This window comes from Orycteropus afer, unplaced genomic scaffold (assembly GCF_000298275.1).
Source record: "Orycteropus afer afer isolate SDZICR_OR568_19922 unplaced genomic scaffold, OryAfe1.0 scaffold00123, whole genome shotgun sequence".
Taxonomy (NCBI): domain Eukaryota; kingdom Metazoa; phylum Chordata; class Mammalia; order Tubulidentata; family Orycteropodidae; genus Orycteropus; species Orycteropus afer.
Window position 1 is genome coordinate 5,752,616 of NW_006921710.1, and position 17,888 is coordinate 5,770,503.

The following is a 17,888-nucleotide window of genomic DNA, read 5'->3' on the forward strand; positions in this document are numbered from 1 at the left end:
CTGGGCAAAGCAACCGGGTACCAGTTGGACCTGGTGAGACAGGAAAGGTAGCAAAGAGAAAGATCTAGAGTCAGACCATGAGAGGCAGAGACAGACAGCCAGTAACAGACAGAGACAGAAACAGACACAGAGGTAGTCAGAGACACAGACAGAGGAGGCAGAGAGAGAAAAACCTAGAAGTAGACAGAGGGATACAGAGACAACCAAAGACACAGAGACAGACAGAGGCAAAGCCAGAGCCAGAGAGCAGAAAGAGAGAAGCTGTGCTGAGAGGATAAAAAAGACACCAGACAGAGTCGCACCACATAGGGGACGAAACCAAGGCCCACACCTAGAGCTCGTCCCGGGGGTGGGGATGGAGACTGTGCCCGCTGCTGCCGACCAGGTCCAGGCGGGGGTCCCGCAGGGTCTTGTGAGAGCCACTCCAGGTGATGAGACGGCCACTGTCGTCATCCCAGAGGGAGGATGTCTCTGTGTCACTGAGCCACCCCTCATCCCCCGCATAGTGGGTGGGAGCAGCAAGCAGGGGTCGGGCTGAGAAGGCCCGCAAGTCCCGTGGCCAGAAGTGTGCCTTGTACTTTTGGCTGCAAGGCAGGAGTATGGCTCAGAGGACTGACGGGAAGCTTCATCCCAGACCACGTGTCTGCCTAGAGCTGGGCACCTCACCTGTCAAAGCACCTCCCTGCCCATACTAGCTAATCCCCAACGCAACCCACAGAGGTGAGATTTCTGTTATTTCCATGTTCCAGGCAGGGAAACTGAGGCTAAGAATATAAGCAGCAGAGAGTCACACCTAGGTCAGTCTGATTCCTGGGCTAGGCTGGGCTACTCCTTGGTGACTTGGGACAAATGGTTCAGCCCTGCTAGCCTCAGTCTCCCCAACTACCTAGCAAGGGGTTGTGGACTTACTACTTGCTGGTGGGCTCCTGGGGGGGGAGCCCTTGCCACACCCCCTGCCTTGCTCCCCTCTGAGTAAGCCTTACTTGGGGTGCTGGTCAAACATGATGGGCAGGAACTCATCCACGGGCAGCATCCGGCGCAAGGGCTGGGAGGCCAGCAGCTTGCGGGCCCCTGTCAGGCTCAGGGCATATGCCAGCGTCCAGTAGGAGTACCCAGCCACCACCAGGTGCGGCAGCCCCTCCACGACTGCCTCCTCCTCAGGGTTCACCTGCTTCCGGCCGAGGTAGCTGCAGGTGATGCAAGGGTTTCGGGAGTCACAAAAGGCTGGGGTATCCCAGGAGCTCTCCCCTAATTCCGCTCTTACAGGGCCAGGCTTAGAAGGGAGGCCAGTCAAGGTTTCCCGATGATGAGGCAGACCCTAAGAGACCCACCCCTTTTCACTGCCCGTGGGGTACTGGGTACCTACATCAGGTCCCATGGAAGCTTCTCTGCCTCCACCCCTTCCATCAGCCGCTCCAACCGCCGCTTGAAGTTGCTCTGAAAGCGCACGTCATCCTCAAACACTACGACCTGGGCCAGGCCCCTGGCAACCACCTGTAGCACATGCCAGGATGGGGAGATGGCTCTTCAGATTTGAGCTGTCCCCCTTCCTACCTGGCTGCAGCCAACAGGCTTGCACTGGCATCAGTTATACCCCATAGACAGCCTTGGCCACATTACTCTGCTACTCCAAAGTCTGCTGTAATTCCTACTGCCTGGGGACGAAAATCCCAGCACCTCACTCTGGCATTCAAGGCCCTCCAGGCCCCCAATCTATGTCCTCAATCAGAATCATGATGGCAAGCACAACCCTTGCTACCATTCCCTGAGCACTGACTATGTCCCAGGGGCCACAGTCCTACGGTTTATCTCAAGGGACCCTCAAGAAGTGGGAAACATGATGATCCCTATGTTGCAGATAAGGAGATGGAGATGCAGAGAAGGTGAAACCACTTGTCCAAGGCCATAAAACCAGGAGTGGCAGAACCAAGATTTGAACCTAGATCTGGAGGACTCCAGGGCCCAGCCCTTTACCTCAGCCTCCTGAGCTTTGCTAAGGAAGCTGGGCAAGGCAAGGATGACAGGAGCTCCCACAACACAAAGCATACATAAAGAAAAAACATATTTCGCAAATTTGGGAGCTCTGGTAGCACAGTGCCTAAGGCACTTGACTGCTAACCAGGAGGCTGGCGGTTCAAACCCACCAGCCACTCCTCAGAAGGAAGATGGGGCAATCTACTTCCGTAGTGATACTGCCTCGGAAACCCAAGGAGGCGTCGCTATGAGTTGGGTCCGACTCGACGGCACATAACAACAACAACAACAAATTTTGAAAACAACATGGAATCAGATCAATAAATGGTGAAATAGAAGTCATCCTTCAATTTGTTCAGGGACACTAAAAAACCAGCACAACTATAAACCCACACATTCATATGTTTTGGCTACAGTAGAAAATAAAAACAAGGAGTCTTTGCACTATCTCCAAGAGGGAGTGTCTGTTTGAGGACCCTGTCCCCTCAGTCTCCCCAGTAGTGTCCACACAGTGACCCTTCACTGGGTCTCCTGCCTCCAGGCTCCGGGCTGATGCTCCTGGACAAGTATTAAGCACCAACTCCTACGCTTTCCTTTTTTCCACTCCTCGACACACTGAGCTCCTTCCTGCCCAGGGCTTTTGCCCCTAATTGTCCTCAGCCTAGAAGGCTCTTGTCCCTACACCTAGATAGCAAGCCCCACCTTGATCCCACACGAGGTCAAGAGTCCATGCCAGTCCATGCCCTTGGTTCTTTCTTGATTTCTGTGCCCTGCTCTGGGCCATGAGCCTCGGGACAGCGAGGACTTTTTTTCTTGTTGACCTCTGTGTTCTCAGACTGGAACATCTCCTGGCACATAGTAGGTGCTCCATAGAGACTACAATAAATAAGGGAGCCCCTCAACTTGAAGAATGTAATCAGTGTCACTAATCTGTATGTGTAGAAATTGTTGAATTGTTACATGTTCAGCTGTATATGTTCTCAACAAAAAAAAAATTAAATAATTTTAAAAAAGAGAAGAGACCAAAGAAACAGAGAAAGGACGGTCATATGAAGATGTATCTATAAGCCAAGGAACATCTGGGGCTACTAGAAGCTGAGAGACAAGATACTTTGAAGGGAGCATGACCCAGCCAACGTATTGATGTAGTTGTCTAGCCTCCAGAACTGTGAGAAATTTCTCTTCTTATAAATCACTTAGTTTGTGGGGTTTTGTTGTGGCAGCCCAGGAAAGAAATAAATAAGGGTGTCCTTCAGTGGAACCCAGTCTGGTGCTCAACACACAAGAGGTGCTTGTTAGTGTCTTAGCACATTCCTTCATTCACCCAGTGCTGGGCACAGAGCAGCAAACAGAACCTGGACCCTGCCCAAGGGGGTGGGGGTCCTCACCTCCTCCCAGATGGAGTAGTGGCTGAGGAAACAGCCCACCTCGCCCTTGGTCAGCGTGCGGCCTGAGTAGGGGTCCTGGTAGCCAGGAAGCAGGTCCACGCCAAGGCTCCCGATGACACTGCTGTTGAGGGTCCTGAGGGATATGGGTGTAACAGGGTCTCTGAGTAAGGAGTGCCTGCTAGGGACCTAGAGGGGCCAAGCCCATACATATTGGAAATAGTCACACTAGAGTCTGGTTGGAAGGTTTCACCCTCGGAACTCCTTCACGTAGCCTAACAGCATCAGTGATTGGCCCTGGGGAACCACGGTCACCTTGGGAAGCTGCTAATAGGGACAAAGGGTGACTCTCAGGGAGGGGGTAGCAGTATGGATGAGATGGGGCTGGTTGGCTGCCTGATGAGGAAGAACCCCAGGAAGGATGTGGGGAACATGGTTGATACTTCTTGGGCAGGAGGCCAAGCAAAGGATGGACATTCAGAGGTCAAAAGGGCTGGGGACTTGGAACAAACAGCAGCAGGCACATGGGGCCATGTATGACTCTGGTGGCTGGAGAAGTTGTGTCTCCGGGTTCCCCTGGGAGACACAGCTGGTCTGCCTCACCCCCACTCATCAAGGGCCTAAATCCACAACAGAGAACAATAATCACAATAATAATAATGAAAACATCTAACACTTTGGGATACCTACTATATGTCAGGCCCTGGCTAAGTCTTCACTGAACCCTTCCAAACCCAAAGAGGAAGATACAAGCAGTTGCCATTTTACATGAGGAAACAGGGCTCAGAGACTGAGAGGAGTGTAACTTGCTAGAGGTCACACGGCTGGAAGTGGCAGAGCTAAAACACTGTGAGAGCCCTGTACCTCCAGATCCTGGGCCTTATCCACTCTTCTCTTCCCCCACCAAGGGCCATCTTGTCCTGTATTCATCCTCCTTTAAGCTCTGAGACAAACATCACTCAAGCCCTGTTTGGATACCTCCCAGAGCAGGAAACTCATCCAACCTATTTGCTTTTCCTACTTTCAGGGAGCTCAGAGACAGACCACTTTGCACCCCCAAACACCCAGTCCCTCCAGAGCAAACCTCACCGGCCATCCACAGCATCCACCACCCGCCCAGAGATCTCCATCTCCCAGAGCGAGTTCAGCATGCGCTCACGGCGGTCAGGCCGGCGGGCCAGGCTGATGACAAAGACCTGAAGGCGGTGGGCAATGGATCCAAGTCTAGGAAGGAGGGAGAGCCTACAGACCTCCCAACCCCAATCCCACAGGTTGGGAGTCTTACCTCATCAAACCCCATCTTGCTGGGTCTCTTTGGGGGCCGGAACACATGAGCCGAGGCCTGCATGGGGGGCCCATCCACTGCAGAGGGAAGCACCCACCCAGTAACAAGTCCCTACTAGCTCTACCCTGAAGTTCTAGTGCCTCCCCTGCACCATCTCATTCCTGCACCCTCAGCAGAACGCCCAGCTGAAGGAGCCCTCTGAGATCACAGAATCCATCCGCCCCCACTGTGGGGATGTGGTGACTGAGGCTCAGCGGTGAGGGGGTATTTTCCCAGAGTCATAGAATGAGTTAGGGGCCAGGCTGAGACCTTAAGTTCAGTGACCTCTAGGTTGGGACTAATAGGCATTGGCAGGGAACAATGGTGGCAGCCGAAGGCACTGGCTCCCAGCCCTCACCAAGTGCTTCCAAGATCAGGTGGATGAAGTTGACCCTCTCGTCCTCCAGCCCTTGGTGGGATTTCACAGGAACATTCATGTACCCATAACGGTGCTGGTTGCAGACATGGACCGAGACCCCTGTGGAGAGAGGCCACATTCTGGTCAGAGTCGGGGAGCAAGACACTTAGAATCCAGCTAAAAGGTCTTACACCTGGCTCTACCAGTGACCCAAGGTGAGTCCTCACTGGGACTCGATTTCCCCACCTGTGTGACTGAAGAGAGAAATGGCTTGGATCAAATTATATCTAAGGGGTCTTTCTGCTGAGGTGGTTTATTCACTCAACAGATGAGTCTAGGGTACCTGCAATATGCCAGGCCCCATGCTGGGCACCCACCTGGTTGTGAGCAGACTACTGGAGTTCTTGCCTTCAGGAGGCCACCATGAGGAAGAAAACCCCCACCAACCACAGCAACATGATGCCACCAAGCCCTGTTGTTCCACCCTTCAGTCTTCCCCATCTTTACCCATCCCACTGCCTCTGCACCCTGATCCATGCACCATCACCTTTTACACGGGTCCCAACCCTAACTCCATACCCTGTTACGGTTCATCTGTGTTATTTTCCAGCTGGCAGCCACAAGTAGCCTATTTTCCTCAGTATTTGTCAATGTTATTTATTTACTCTTTATCGTCTATAGACTGTGAATTCCTTAGGGGCTAGTGCGTTGTATCTATTTAAAACATAATTCCATGTGCAGCATTAAGCCTGGTGTCTGGCTCATACAGGGACTCAATACCTGAATGCTTGAAGCAAGAATGAGGGAGAAATATCTACAGTTCATGAAATTCCTTCAAATCACTGACCAAGAAATAGCAGCAGTTACTCAATGTAGTGGCAGCAATGAAAATATAAGGGGGCACTTTTGCTTCTCATTTGCTTCATTTATTCGTTCCACTGTTATTTAATTTTTGCACTTGAATTTTGTTTCCTTCTTGCTTGTCTGCACACTGTAGGCTTTGCCAGCAAGAGAAACTGCACCTTGTGCACAAAGCAACCTATTATAACATCATCCTCTCTGCATATACACTGCTGACTCAGGTGCAATACTTCTTGATTAAATTGTAAGTCACCCTGATCACAAGAAATGTTCTTTTATACCCACCAGATAGACCTCATGTCCTTGGCAGATCCTCAATCCACACCCAAATTACATTCTTTGGGGCCTTCTCAAGAGCTACACTCTAATGTCAGTCCCTCTTTCTCTCTCATAACTTCAGTTCTTCTTCAAAACTGGCTCTAACCCACCCAGTAACTTTCACCTCAAAAATAACTAACACAAGACTGACCTTTTTTTTCAACATGTAAATCCAATCAAATGACCCTGTGATGGCTGCCCAATGCTCTCAGACAAAAGACCAGATGTTTGCCAATCCAGATGGCTCCTGCCTACCTTTCCTGCCTTGGCCTGCACCATACTCCTCTCACTCACCATGCCCCAGCCACACAACCTTCTTAGCTCCCTGCTACCCAGGGCCTTGGCACCTGCTGCTCTCTCTAGCTGAAATGTTCTTTCCTGCTCTGTTTGCCTTGTTAATGTCTACTCATAGATCTTAGCCCAAAGGGTCACTTCCTCTAGGAAGACTTCCCTGACCAGGTCAATTCCAGTCTAAGTTCCCAAAGCATGAAGAACTGAGAAGCTCTCTTTCCTGTCTTAGTTGTGGATTCGATATTGATTTATTATGTGATGTTTTGATTAATGTTTGTCTCACACTGGACTGGAAGTTCCAGGATAGCAGAAAATGCCTGGTTTTACTCACCACTGTCCCCAGTGCCTGTCACATGGTAGGTACTCCATAAGTATTTGCCTAATGAAGAAATAAATTAAAGTGCCAAGTAGGGACAGCCAAGGGGGACATCTAACCCAATCGAAGCAGTGGGCTCAAGAAAGGCTACAACCTTCAAGGACAAACAGGAGTTAACAGCATGAACCAAGGAATGGGAAAGGATGTGCTAAGCAGAGAGAACAGCATATGCAAAGACCCAGAGGCCTTTAAGCCATGCTCAAAGAGGGCTGGTCCTCACCAGCTGCCTGACAGGCGTAGGCGAAGACAATGATGTCATCAAAGGGCCAGGTGTAGTTGGGGTGAGGAGGGTAGAAGGTGAGCTGAGCTGCCCCCTCAGCCCACAGGGCCACCAGGAAGGTGGAATGGACCATGGGGACACGGAAGCAGCCGCGGCGCTGGCGGTTCTTGGTGGGGAAGTATTCGGCTGTGCGGCGGTAGTAGCCCTGGGGAAGGGGAGTGCTCTGGGTTATAAAGGGCCCCTCCCTCCATCCCCAGCAACTGCTCCCCTTACCATGGCCCTCAGACTCCAATACCTTTAGCCTCTCTGCTCTCTCTACTCTGTGCCTCTTCCCAGGATCTCACACTTTCTGAGGCCCTCCATCCCTGGCCTCACCTGGGGAGTGATCCCACACCAAAAGTTGGAGTAGTAGGTCTGGGAGTCCAGCATTGGAGCCACCACAGGCAACCCCTGCTCTATCAGAAGCTTCAGCGTCTGGTTGTTGGTCAAAATGTTGTCTGTGTCTGCAAACTGGGAAGGCAGAGGAGGAGGGGTGTCACGGAGCCCAGCCCTATCTGGGCCACAGACCCCCAAGGAATTCACTGAATGGGATCCCTCAGGTTGTCAGAGACCCAGAGTGGCTCCCAGAATCCAATAGGAGTTTCCTTAGAGAAGTCTAGCCAACTCAGTAGATCTGTCTCTGGACCAAGGATCACGTTTTGAGTGATGGTTGAGGGACTGGATTCACAAACTGGGCCAGCACTGCTTATTTAAGAACCTTATCTGAGATGTGGTTTAGGAAGTGAATCCAAAAACTTACTCTGAGCTCTAGTCCATAGACCCAGGCTCAGTTTACACTCTGGGCTCTGGTCCAGAAATTTATGCTCCATATATACCCTACTATCTCTTTCAGAGATCCAGGCTTAGTACCTAGTCTCAACTCAGCCTAGCTATCCACACTCATTATCTGATCTGGGCTTTGGCCCAGGCTGCCAAGTGAAAACTCTAGCCTACAGGTGTGGTTCAGTCATGTCAAGACTTTTGTCAGGGACAGATCACATCAGCAGTGAGAAAGCAACACTAGGCAAGGCCTCCTTACCAGGATATAGTCAGCCCCCCAGTCCCTGGCAAAGGTCAGGGCTTCCTGCTTCAACTCCATCAGAAACTGATGCCGTTCTTTGGTCCAGTGCTTGGGACTCTCTTCGTCTGGATAGGACCTGAGGGAGTAAAGAGATGAGATCTTCTCACAGAGTGGTATCTCGCCCTCTCTATAGGGTAGTGGACAAAGCCCTGGGCTGGAGGCTGTGGCCCTGAACTATCCCTTTTCCAGAGAGGACCTGCAGCTGTTTCCCATCTTCCCCAGAATCTTACCCCTCAGGTCACTACCTGGGCTCCCCCTCAGGCCTCCAGACCACGGCTGCATAGTCGTTGCCCACAGCAGCCAGCCATTCCTGCAGCATCTCCGTGGTATTGTCCACATTGTGGTCTGTGGCACACCTGGGGACACAGAGGAAGAAGGGTGAGAGGGCATAGCCATAGAAGGGCCAAACCCAAGCCCTGAGGCAGCCAGGACCCCTGGAGCACCAACACCTGTGAGGCTGGTCTCCCCTGGCCACAGGGGAGGGGTGCACTAGGGTAGGTGTGCTATGGGGGTGGGAAGATGCTGGAGACAGAATGGCTAGGTCTCACTCACAGGTCTGTGACCCACCATGTGACCTCAGGTAAATCCCATCCCCTTTCTGAACTTCTGTTCCCCCCTCTGTTGCTATAAGCTTTCCTGATCATGTCATGGGCTGAAAGAACAGGTAAAGGTATTTTGAAAGATGAAAGGTACCTCAACTTTGAGGAGCACACCTGCTACATTCCTTGGTTACTTTCCTCCTTGCTGTGTGAGCACAGGTTAGACCCTTCCCCTCTCTCAGTCAGGACTGGACAGAACAGTGCTGCTTCCCTCCACCCACAAGTTGTAAATAAGGACCAAACCATGCTGAGGTCCTGGAGAAGCACTGATGAGCTCAAGCTCGGTTGCCAGGGAGCACAGCATCTCTTCTTCCGGGGAAGAGGCTCCCAAGACAAAGATACAGGGCTTAGCCAAGAACCCTAACTTGAGTGACACTGCCCCTTTAAGCCAATTCCCCAGGAGTGAAGACTAACTACGTGTCAAGTCTTGGAGGGGTGGGAACTAACTAACTCCCAAACTGTGGTAATTGTGGGCGGCCTCCCCAGGCCATGGCTCCACCTCCAGCCCAACTTTGGTGTCTTGAGGGGAGTAGTATGTCATTTCCCTCAGTTTATCCACAGCCTCAGCTTGGGACTCCTCCCTGTTCTGGCTCCCAGAAACTAAAGGTTGTGTTCTCTGATTTCAGCGCTCTTTGGAGATGTCTGGGGAGAGAGCCTACAGGAGAGGGGATAGCCCCCAGCTGTGCTGCCTTTGGCTGACTGGGCCTACTCCAGCTGGAGGAGAGCCAGCTTGACTCCCCTGCAGAACGGCACGCATCCCCACTTGGTCCCCAGGAAGCCCCAGTCCTGCTGATCTGGGCCACACAGCGCCCTAGAGGATTCCAGCCTCAGGGAACATCAGCGGTTCCAGTCTGCTCCAAGTCAAGTCAACCACAGGTCCCACGGAGGTTAAATTTGGGCTCCAAGGGCTGGGGTGAGAGGGGTGGTTCCAACTTACACACAGAGGAAGCCCCAAGAGGAGGGACGGGGACTGGAAGAATGAGTGGGCGTCCCTGGGTCGCCTTAATGCTTCAAAGGTCTATCTTCTGCCAAGGGGTGAAAGGGTCCTGTCTGGGGGCTTGGGGCTGAGGAGGGCCTGTCTGTGAGGGTGGGGCCTGTTGGCGTGTCTGGGCAGGGAGCGGATGAGGCCACTGGGCCGAGGGCCACCTGGGAGGATGGGGGAGATGTCCTGCGGATGCCAGTGCCCGGGTCTCTCTCACCAGAGGGCCAGCCTGGCCCGGGGGTAGTCCAGCCGCTCCAGTGCGCCTAGGTAGTGGGGCAGTGAATGCTCAGCATTGCGGGCCAGGATGGCAAGAACCACGGCGGGCAGCGGTGCCTCGGCGATGCCCGCAGCCGCCAGCCGCGACCCCAGCAGGAGCAGCAGCTGGAGCAGCGAGGAGGCAGGAGCAGCGGGCATGGCGGGTGCTCGGGCGGCGGCGGCGCCTGCCCCTGCCTCCTAGGCTCCCAGCCCGGCCAAGGGGAGTGGGCGGGGCGGCCGGGTGGGGCGGGCCCTGGGCAGGGCGGGGCCGAGGGGACGAAGGGGGTCGCGATCAGAGTGTACACGCAGAGAGAGGTCTCCCGGTCCCCCAGCACCTGCGTGGATTCTCGACGTTCTCCTTCTCGCCCAAGGGCATTGGGAGGGCCAGTGCCCGGAGACCTGCCCCTGACGCGCCCCAGGAGCAGACCCCCTTTGCGCAGGACCCCGGAGTGAGGAGGAGGGAAGGGGAGGTCTGGGGTGACGGCATCGGAGCCGCCCAAGCGTGTGAGAGCGCTCGACTCCTCAAATCCCTGATCGTTCAACCCCCGCAATCTGGCTTCACTGAGCTTCTGACGCCCTTGAATCTCGATTCTCTGACCATCAGACCCACAGTTCTCGGGGGCAGCACCAACCCGGCCGCTGCTTTTCCGGGGTTTGCCGGCGTCGGACCCCGCCTCCGCCCCGGGCGCCCTCTGGCGGGCCTAGACTGGAACTTCGCAGACCACAGAGGCGACACGTGGGTCTAAGAGGACGATCTGGTTTGGGGCAGTGAGGGAGTTTCCCTGACCTGGGCGCGCCATCCCGCGGCAACCCGAGGCTGGTTTCCTGGTGTCTGGTAGTCCTCCCCTCTGCTGTTTCGACCCTTTAAGAAAGAAAAAGCCCACTCTTAGACTGTAGAACTGGTGAGCACCACAGAGTCCCTGACAGCGAGGCAGCCCCCCAAAATCAGAAGCTACAACCTCCTTTGGAGCAGAGACAGGCTCCTTACGTCCCTGTTGAGATGGGAAGGGGTCTCCAGCAGAAAAGGGGATGGGCCTGGAGGGACTAAGGTGGGTTCTAGCCACGAGGCTATGCTGCCCATCTCAGGACACTTTCCTGAACCTCAGAGTCTTCATGAGTAAAATCGGGCTGGTAACACCTGCGAGGGTTTGTTTGCAAGGATTCCTTTAGAGAATGAATGCACTTGAAGTTTCTCTATGTGGAGCTTGGCACACAGGAAGAGCTTCACAGAAAAGAAGCCAGGCAGAGAAGGCAGCCCCAGGAGGGGCAGACATGCCCACACACTTCCCCCCCACCCCACCTGCAGGATCCATTTTCCTTCACACACCTTTGACTCTTCCTCTCAGCCTCTTCTGGGAGTCAGGGAGCGGGGCTAGGCCTGAGCACATTATCTCAACTGGGAGTGGCAGAACCCAGCCAGGAGTGGACTTACCTAGTGATGTGGCAGCTCTTACAGGCCACTGAACTCGTGAGTCCTGAACTCCAGTTAAGCTGCATAGCCTCTACCAGGCTCCTGGTCAAAGCTCCCAGATGGGGCCATTTCCCAGGCAGTGACCCTGCAATGAGAAAGGACCGAGGTCCCTTTGCACCCACTTTGCACTGGTAGCCTCTGGTCCAAAGGACTCCCAGCCCCAGAACTGGGATTCCCTTTCTAAAGCAAAGCAGTGCCCTTACCTCATCCATCCCATAGTCATTCCACAGTTCTCCATGTCTTCGATACTCTGCCCATCCTCTTGGTCATGGGGGCTTCCAGATTCTTCCCCAGTCTCTAGTTTTTCTCCTTCTCATCCCAATCATTAGCCTCTCCCATCTTTACCTCCCTTCCTCCCCAGCCCACCTACTGGTCCAGCTTTCACTGACTCCCTTATCCCAGGGTTCTCCTATCAACGCTCCTAGAAAAGCCCAACTCTATAACCATCTTGCTTTGGGGCAGGTTAGAGCCACTGCAAACTCATGATCTCCATGCTCAAAGGGGCTGTCACCAAGGCCACCATCCAGTTTCCCTATGTTTCTTGACCCCTCTCTGGACATTTCAAATGCCCACAGTTTTCTGAAGCCTAACTCCACTTCTTCCGCACCACAGCAAGGATTTCCTTGCTACTTCTTGTAGAGAAATAGAAGCCATTGCCTGAGAACTCACATTTACAGCCTCCAAACCTTCCACCCCTGCCACAATCCAGTCTCCGCTCTTACCACCTGTTACAATGGAACAGGCATCTCTTCTTAAAGGAATGACCACTGGCTCCAAATGCTGCCCCTGCACCCCTCCTGTATCATCATGCTCCCACTCATCTGGATCCTTTCTTCAGCATTTTGAAATCCTTTGGCAGATGTAAATCTCACCCCACTTAAAGTAAGGAAACACCAAGTCACCTCCTGCCCCCAGTTGTGGCCCTATCTCTCTTCTTCCCTTCAAGACAAATCTTTTGAAAGGGTCTGTGTGTGGAATCTGTGCTTTGCTCCCTGTCTTACTTCCTCACCTTCATTTTTACTGGATGACACACACAAAGGCTGTTCCAGCCAAACCACTCCTGTCAAGACCAGAGTCCTCCTGCCACTCCCCCCAGTGGATACTTCCTCCTCATCCTATGTATAGGATACTCTGTGTACTGGGGATACAAGGGTACACAAGACAGACATGGTCTCTGCCCCCAGGAGGCTTACATTCTGGTGAGGGAAGACAGGAAACAAACAAATATATAAATGAACGAGACAATTCCAAAGAAAGTTAAGTGTTATGAACAAAATAAAACAAATGAATAAGAACAGAGAGTATATGTGAGAATAGCTGGGACTGGGAGGCAACATTTAGATAGAGGGGCCAGGAAGGGCATTCTAGAGTATGACAAGCCACCCAGGGAAAGATCTGGGGGAAGAGTATTCCAGATGGAAGGCATGGGAGGGGCAAAGATTCTAAGGTGGGAATAGGCAGGGAGGCAAGTATAGCTGGAGCAAAGTGAGCAAAGGAAGTGTGGCAGGAGATGATATCAGATAGGTGGCAGGGCCAGGTCCAAGGCCTAGAAGTGGCACATGGTTCTAGAATTTTCTTAAGTGCAATAGGAAGATATTGTTGGAAGTAAGCAGAGAAGTGATGTGATCTCTGTTTTAAAAAAAGACTATTCTTGCTAGAGTGCAGAGGGTGGAACCAGAGTGGAAAGTGGGAGACTCTTGGGCAGGAAGAGAGTAGACAGAGTTGAGACGTATAATGGAGGCAGAGCCAACAGGCCTTGTGGATGTGGGAGATAGAGGAATCAAGGATGAGTCCTACTTATCCTACAAAATCCTACTTAGATTTTGCAACTGGTTCAGATGGGGGAGCTATATTTGCTAGGAGCTCTGGTAGCACAGTGCCTAAGGCACTTGACTGCTAACCAGAAGGCTGGCGGTTCAAACCCACCAGCCACTCCTCGGAAGGAAGGTTGGGCAATCTATTTCAGTAGAATACTGCCTCGGAAACCCAAGGAGGGGTCGCTATAAGTTGAATCGACTTGATGGCAGTGAGTTTGGTTTTTAGTTGCCATATTTGCTGAATGGGGAACACTTGAGAAGGGACAGGTGAGAACTGGGTTCTGTTTTGGACATTATTTTGAGTTGCCATTTAGACCTCCAGATCCCTAGGTGGCACAAGTGGTTTGGTCTTGATTACTAACCTAAAGCTGGCAGTTTTGAACCTACCAAGTGGTACCATTGAAGGAAGCCCTGGCAATCTGCTTCTGTGAAGATTACAGCCAGAAAAACCCTATGGAGCAGTTCTACTCTGTAACCCATAGGGTCCTCTATGGAGCAGTTCTACTCAGTAACCCATAGAGTCACCAAGCGTCAGAATGGACTCAATGCCAATAGATTTAGTTGGTTTTTCTTAGATCTCTAGGTGGAGTGATCGCATGCTATACACCTGCCTGGCTACACTGAATTTGAGATAGAGACCTGACCCATCCCACCTCATTCACTATTACATCCCCTACCTCTAAACAGAGCTAACCAGCACACATGTAGTGGGCCCTGATGTAATGTGATTGCACATTGACCACAGTGGGCTGACCAAGCACCTGTACTCCCAGTAAATGCTCATTTTCTGCCATAATAATAATATGCTGCAAAGGTATTATTGGGCCAAATTCACAGAAATTCTAAAGCAGGGATTCTCAAAGCATCATCAGTTTCACCTGGAAATTTTAGAAATGCAAATTATTAGGTCCCTTCTCAGCTCTGGTAAGTCAGAAACTCTGGGTTCAGAGACCAAGCATTTGTTTTAACAAGCTTTCCAGGTGATTTTAATTCAGGCTCATGTCTGAAGCTGCTGACCTATGCAATGTAAGGCCTCATTCTCCAGGTCACGTAGTGTACCACACCTGGAAAAAAATTACCGGGCTGGCCTGGCTGAGTAGGACCCGGACCGGACAAACCTAGTTGATCTCTGGGTTTCTCCTAGCATCCTCAAGCCCATCCCTTGGCCATTGTAGTTCTGGCCAAAGCCAGGTGGTGGCGCCTGCGCCTCAGGGTTTGCTCTGGCTTCTGGAAATGGAGATCCAGAAAAAAAACACCCCCTCCTCAGTGGCTTCTTCCCTCTGGGAGCCTGGGCTCCAGGGCTGCCTATGGCAAAGGCTCTGCAGCATGATCTTCAGCAGAGAAAAGGGCACTGAGGCTGGCATACTCCCAGCTGGGGGGCCAGCCCCCTCTTTCTGGAAACTAGGGAAGTGGGCTAGAGGAGCCCCCTTGGGAAGAGGGAAATAAGGGGAACTGGATTCTGTGGGACTTGAGGCCCAGAACCCAGGCAGGTGGCTCTGGTCCAGTGGGCTCTGGCCAGACCATCATTAACCCTCTGCCTATCTTTTCAAAGTCATGCACAGTCCCAGGTGCTGCTACCTTGCCAATGGATGTGGGCAGCCTGGAGGTGCCCCAGGGCCCAGGCTCATAGCCTGGTTCCCAAGCAGGCTGGGAATGGGGGTACAAAGCGGGGAAGATGGTTTGATGGAGCTCTTACCAGCTGCCAGCTTCATGGCTCCTGAGTTGGAGGCTCTCTGGGCCCCTGTCCTGCTTTGTGGCCAAGGAAGCCCAGGATCCTGGCCAGAGGATGGGCTCACGTCCTGCTCCTGGTGCTGGGTGCAGCTCAACAAATGGGAGTCCAAAAGCCCAGCCTGGGCTGCCTCTCCACTTCAAGTTCAAACCCAATTCAAGAAGACCCAGCATTGAGCAGAGGCTTGCCCTCAGCTGCTCCCTCCCCCCCTTATCTTTCCTACACGAGGGGAGACAGAGACCCCCAATCCCAGCTAGGGACATCCCTGTCCTTTACTATGCTTTGAGCCAGCATACCCTAACTCTCTTGCTCCAGGAATTTGCACATGATCCTCTCATCTCCTGGGTTCCACCCAACACCCACACACACTCCTAAGGACCACCCTCTCCCTTTTGGCCATGCCTTCCTCTCCCAGTACCCCAGATATAGAGCTGTCCTCCTCTGAGGCTCTGCCTATGTCCTCAGGAGGCTGGGGCCAGGCCAGCTGTTTTCTTTTCCCCGGGCAGCCAGCTGTTTTGCCCATCAGGAAGCAGTCCTGGCTTCTCTGCTAAAACCGTAGCTACGTGTACAGCGTGGCAGCCCTCCTGGGCCAGGGCCTGGGAGCTGTTAACTCCTCTGGGCCCAGGCAGCCCCTTCCCCGACCCAGCCCTGATCGATCCCTTCTGTCCCCTCCCCCTTCCCGACAGAGGTAGCCTGTCTCCAGGTTTTAGAGACCCCAGGAAGAGAAGCACTGCAATCCTCAACAACTGCCAACCTCTTCTAGCCAGAGGCTTGTCCTCAGGTGACCCTAGGTAATAGGACAAGTGGGAAATTAAAAGGGATAAATGTTAGCTCCATTCATATAACTATAATTACAATAATAATGATCACCCTCATTAGTTGTTTGATGTGTGCCTGGCATTGTGTTAAGCGCTTTCAATCTGTGAAGTAGGGAAGGTTTTCATTTTTCAGATGAGAAATCTGAGGCATGGCCAGCCTAAATCAATTAACCCAAGCTGACAATTAGGGTTTGACAGTAGGTCTGCCTGCCTCTCTCTGGCCAGCCCTGGTGGCTCTGGAATCACTCACTATTTGTTTTCCTGTGCCCCTGGGCCCAGGCTCTCTTTCCCTGGTCTAAGCCTCAGCATCCCCTCTGTGAAATGGGGAAACTGATGGGTAGAATTAACAACAGCACCAGCTCCCATGTACAGAGCCGAGATCTGAGCAAGGTCTGTGCTCAATATCTCCAAATATTTATTATCAGGTTATGCCTCTTGGTGGCGGTGGCCAGCCTATACTAGAATCCTAGCTCTACTGCATCCTGGCTACCTAGCTTGGGGCAAGTGACTGCCTCTCAAAAGTCTTGGTCTCCCAAAGCTAGAAAATGAGCAATACCCGTGTCTTTGATTTTATTATGAAAAGGATGAGATGATGCAGGTAAAGTGGTACTTCCAGTACCCAACACAGAGGAGGTGGGTGAGAAATGTTACCTCCTACTACCAGGACTATTCACAACAGTCTGAAAGGATCCAAGTAACCCACTCATCACTATGCCCCCATGCCCAGGACGGGGCTGACAGACAAGAAGGAGGGTTCTGTCATGACTTGTGAATGAAGGGACCTGGGTCCCCAGAAGAGGAAAACAGGCTGGGAGGGCACAGCTTGCCCCAAATCACACTTACTGAGGTAGAACCGGGATGCAGATCCCACCTATGGGGCTCCCAAGCCCCCTGCTCTTAACCCCTGCATTCCTGTGGCCTTCTCTCCCAAGGCTGAAATCCTGGTCTGGGGTGGGGTAAGGAGGGGGACAGCGACAATTCCAGGGCTGCGACAGCCCAGAAGGTGACTTGGCCGCGGCTGGGTGGGATCTCAGGATCTGGGAACGACCCCTCAGGATGCAGTGACCCGTGCTCTCCCCCTTTGTCCCTTCCCCCCTGCCCACCATGGGTCAGTTCCTTGGTCCCAGCCTAGACATCTGGAACTGGGACAGACAAAGGGTTGCGGGAAGGGACAATAACCTTCTGTCCATTTTCAGATGCCGGGCCGGGCCTGGCCAGGGCTGGGGGCCGGAGCCCCGGCGAGGCGGTGCCAGGTCCCCCGCGGGCAGCGGACAATGTTGGCAGTGATGGAGAGGAGGCATTTTCAAAGCGTTTTGTTCCCGGCTGACCCCCTCCCCTCCATATCTCACCCCAGCCCAGGGTGAGGCCCCAGCCCCACCCCCAGCCACCCAGGCCTGGCTCCGAGAGGCTTGGGGACTGGCCACATTCTTGACCTCGGGGAAAAGTTTAGACTCTTTGCGCTCTGGGCAACAATAACAGTGTCACAGGACTGATTTAGGAGCAGCACTTACCATCACAAAGCATCAGACAAAGGGCTGGGGCTGAGAACGCGCAAGCCGGGGCTCGGAGCCTATTCCTCCAACCGCTGCGCACTTCTCTCCTGGGGCTCCACCCAGGCAGGCAGGTCTGGGTGCCAGGGCCCCAACCCTTAGGCAAGCTGGGGGAGGACATGAGGTGAGAAGGGGCAAAAGAGATGGGGGTGGGGGTATACAACTGGGGATCAGGGGACTGGAGAGCTACCTCCCCCTCCAATACCAATTTGCTCTGTGACCCTGAGCCAGTCCTTCCCCACTCTGGGCCTCAGTTTCCCTTTCTGTGATAAGGAAGTTACATTAAAAAGCTGAAAGCAGGAGCTCTGGGTCTCATAGGCAGAGAGTTTCAATATAGTAATAATAATGTATAGCGATGAAGATGATCGTGGTGATAAGGGTTTACCACTTGGTTCTGGGTACTTCGTGGGAGCCAGTACTGTGCTAACTAAACTAAGCCC

At 53.0% G+C, this 17,888-nt stretch overlaps 1 protein-coding gene across 1 annotated transcript; it reads right to left on the bottom strand.

Moving 5' to 3' along the window:
• Positions 1-331: 331 nt before the first annotated feature.
• On the bottom strand, positions 332-10,222 carry CERCAM (cerebral endothelial cell adhesion molecule). Its single transcript, XM_007944270.2, has 12 exons — positions 10,026-10,222; positions 8,473-8,583; positions 8,186-8,303; positions 7,483-7,617; positions 7,108-7,312; positions 5,042-5,161; positions 4,645-4,721; positions 4,449-4,555; positions 3,363-3,495; positions 1,367-1,494; positions 984-1,187; positions 332-584 (listed from the first exon to the last, which is right to left on the bottom strand). The coding sequence occupies exons 1-12, from the start codon at positions 10,220-10,222 to the stop codon at positions 332-334; spliced, it is 1,788 nt and encodes a 595-aa protein (XP_007942461.1).
• Positions 10,223-17,888: the final 7,666 nt, after the last annotated feature.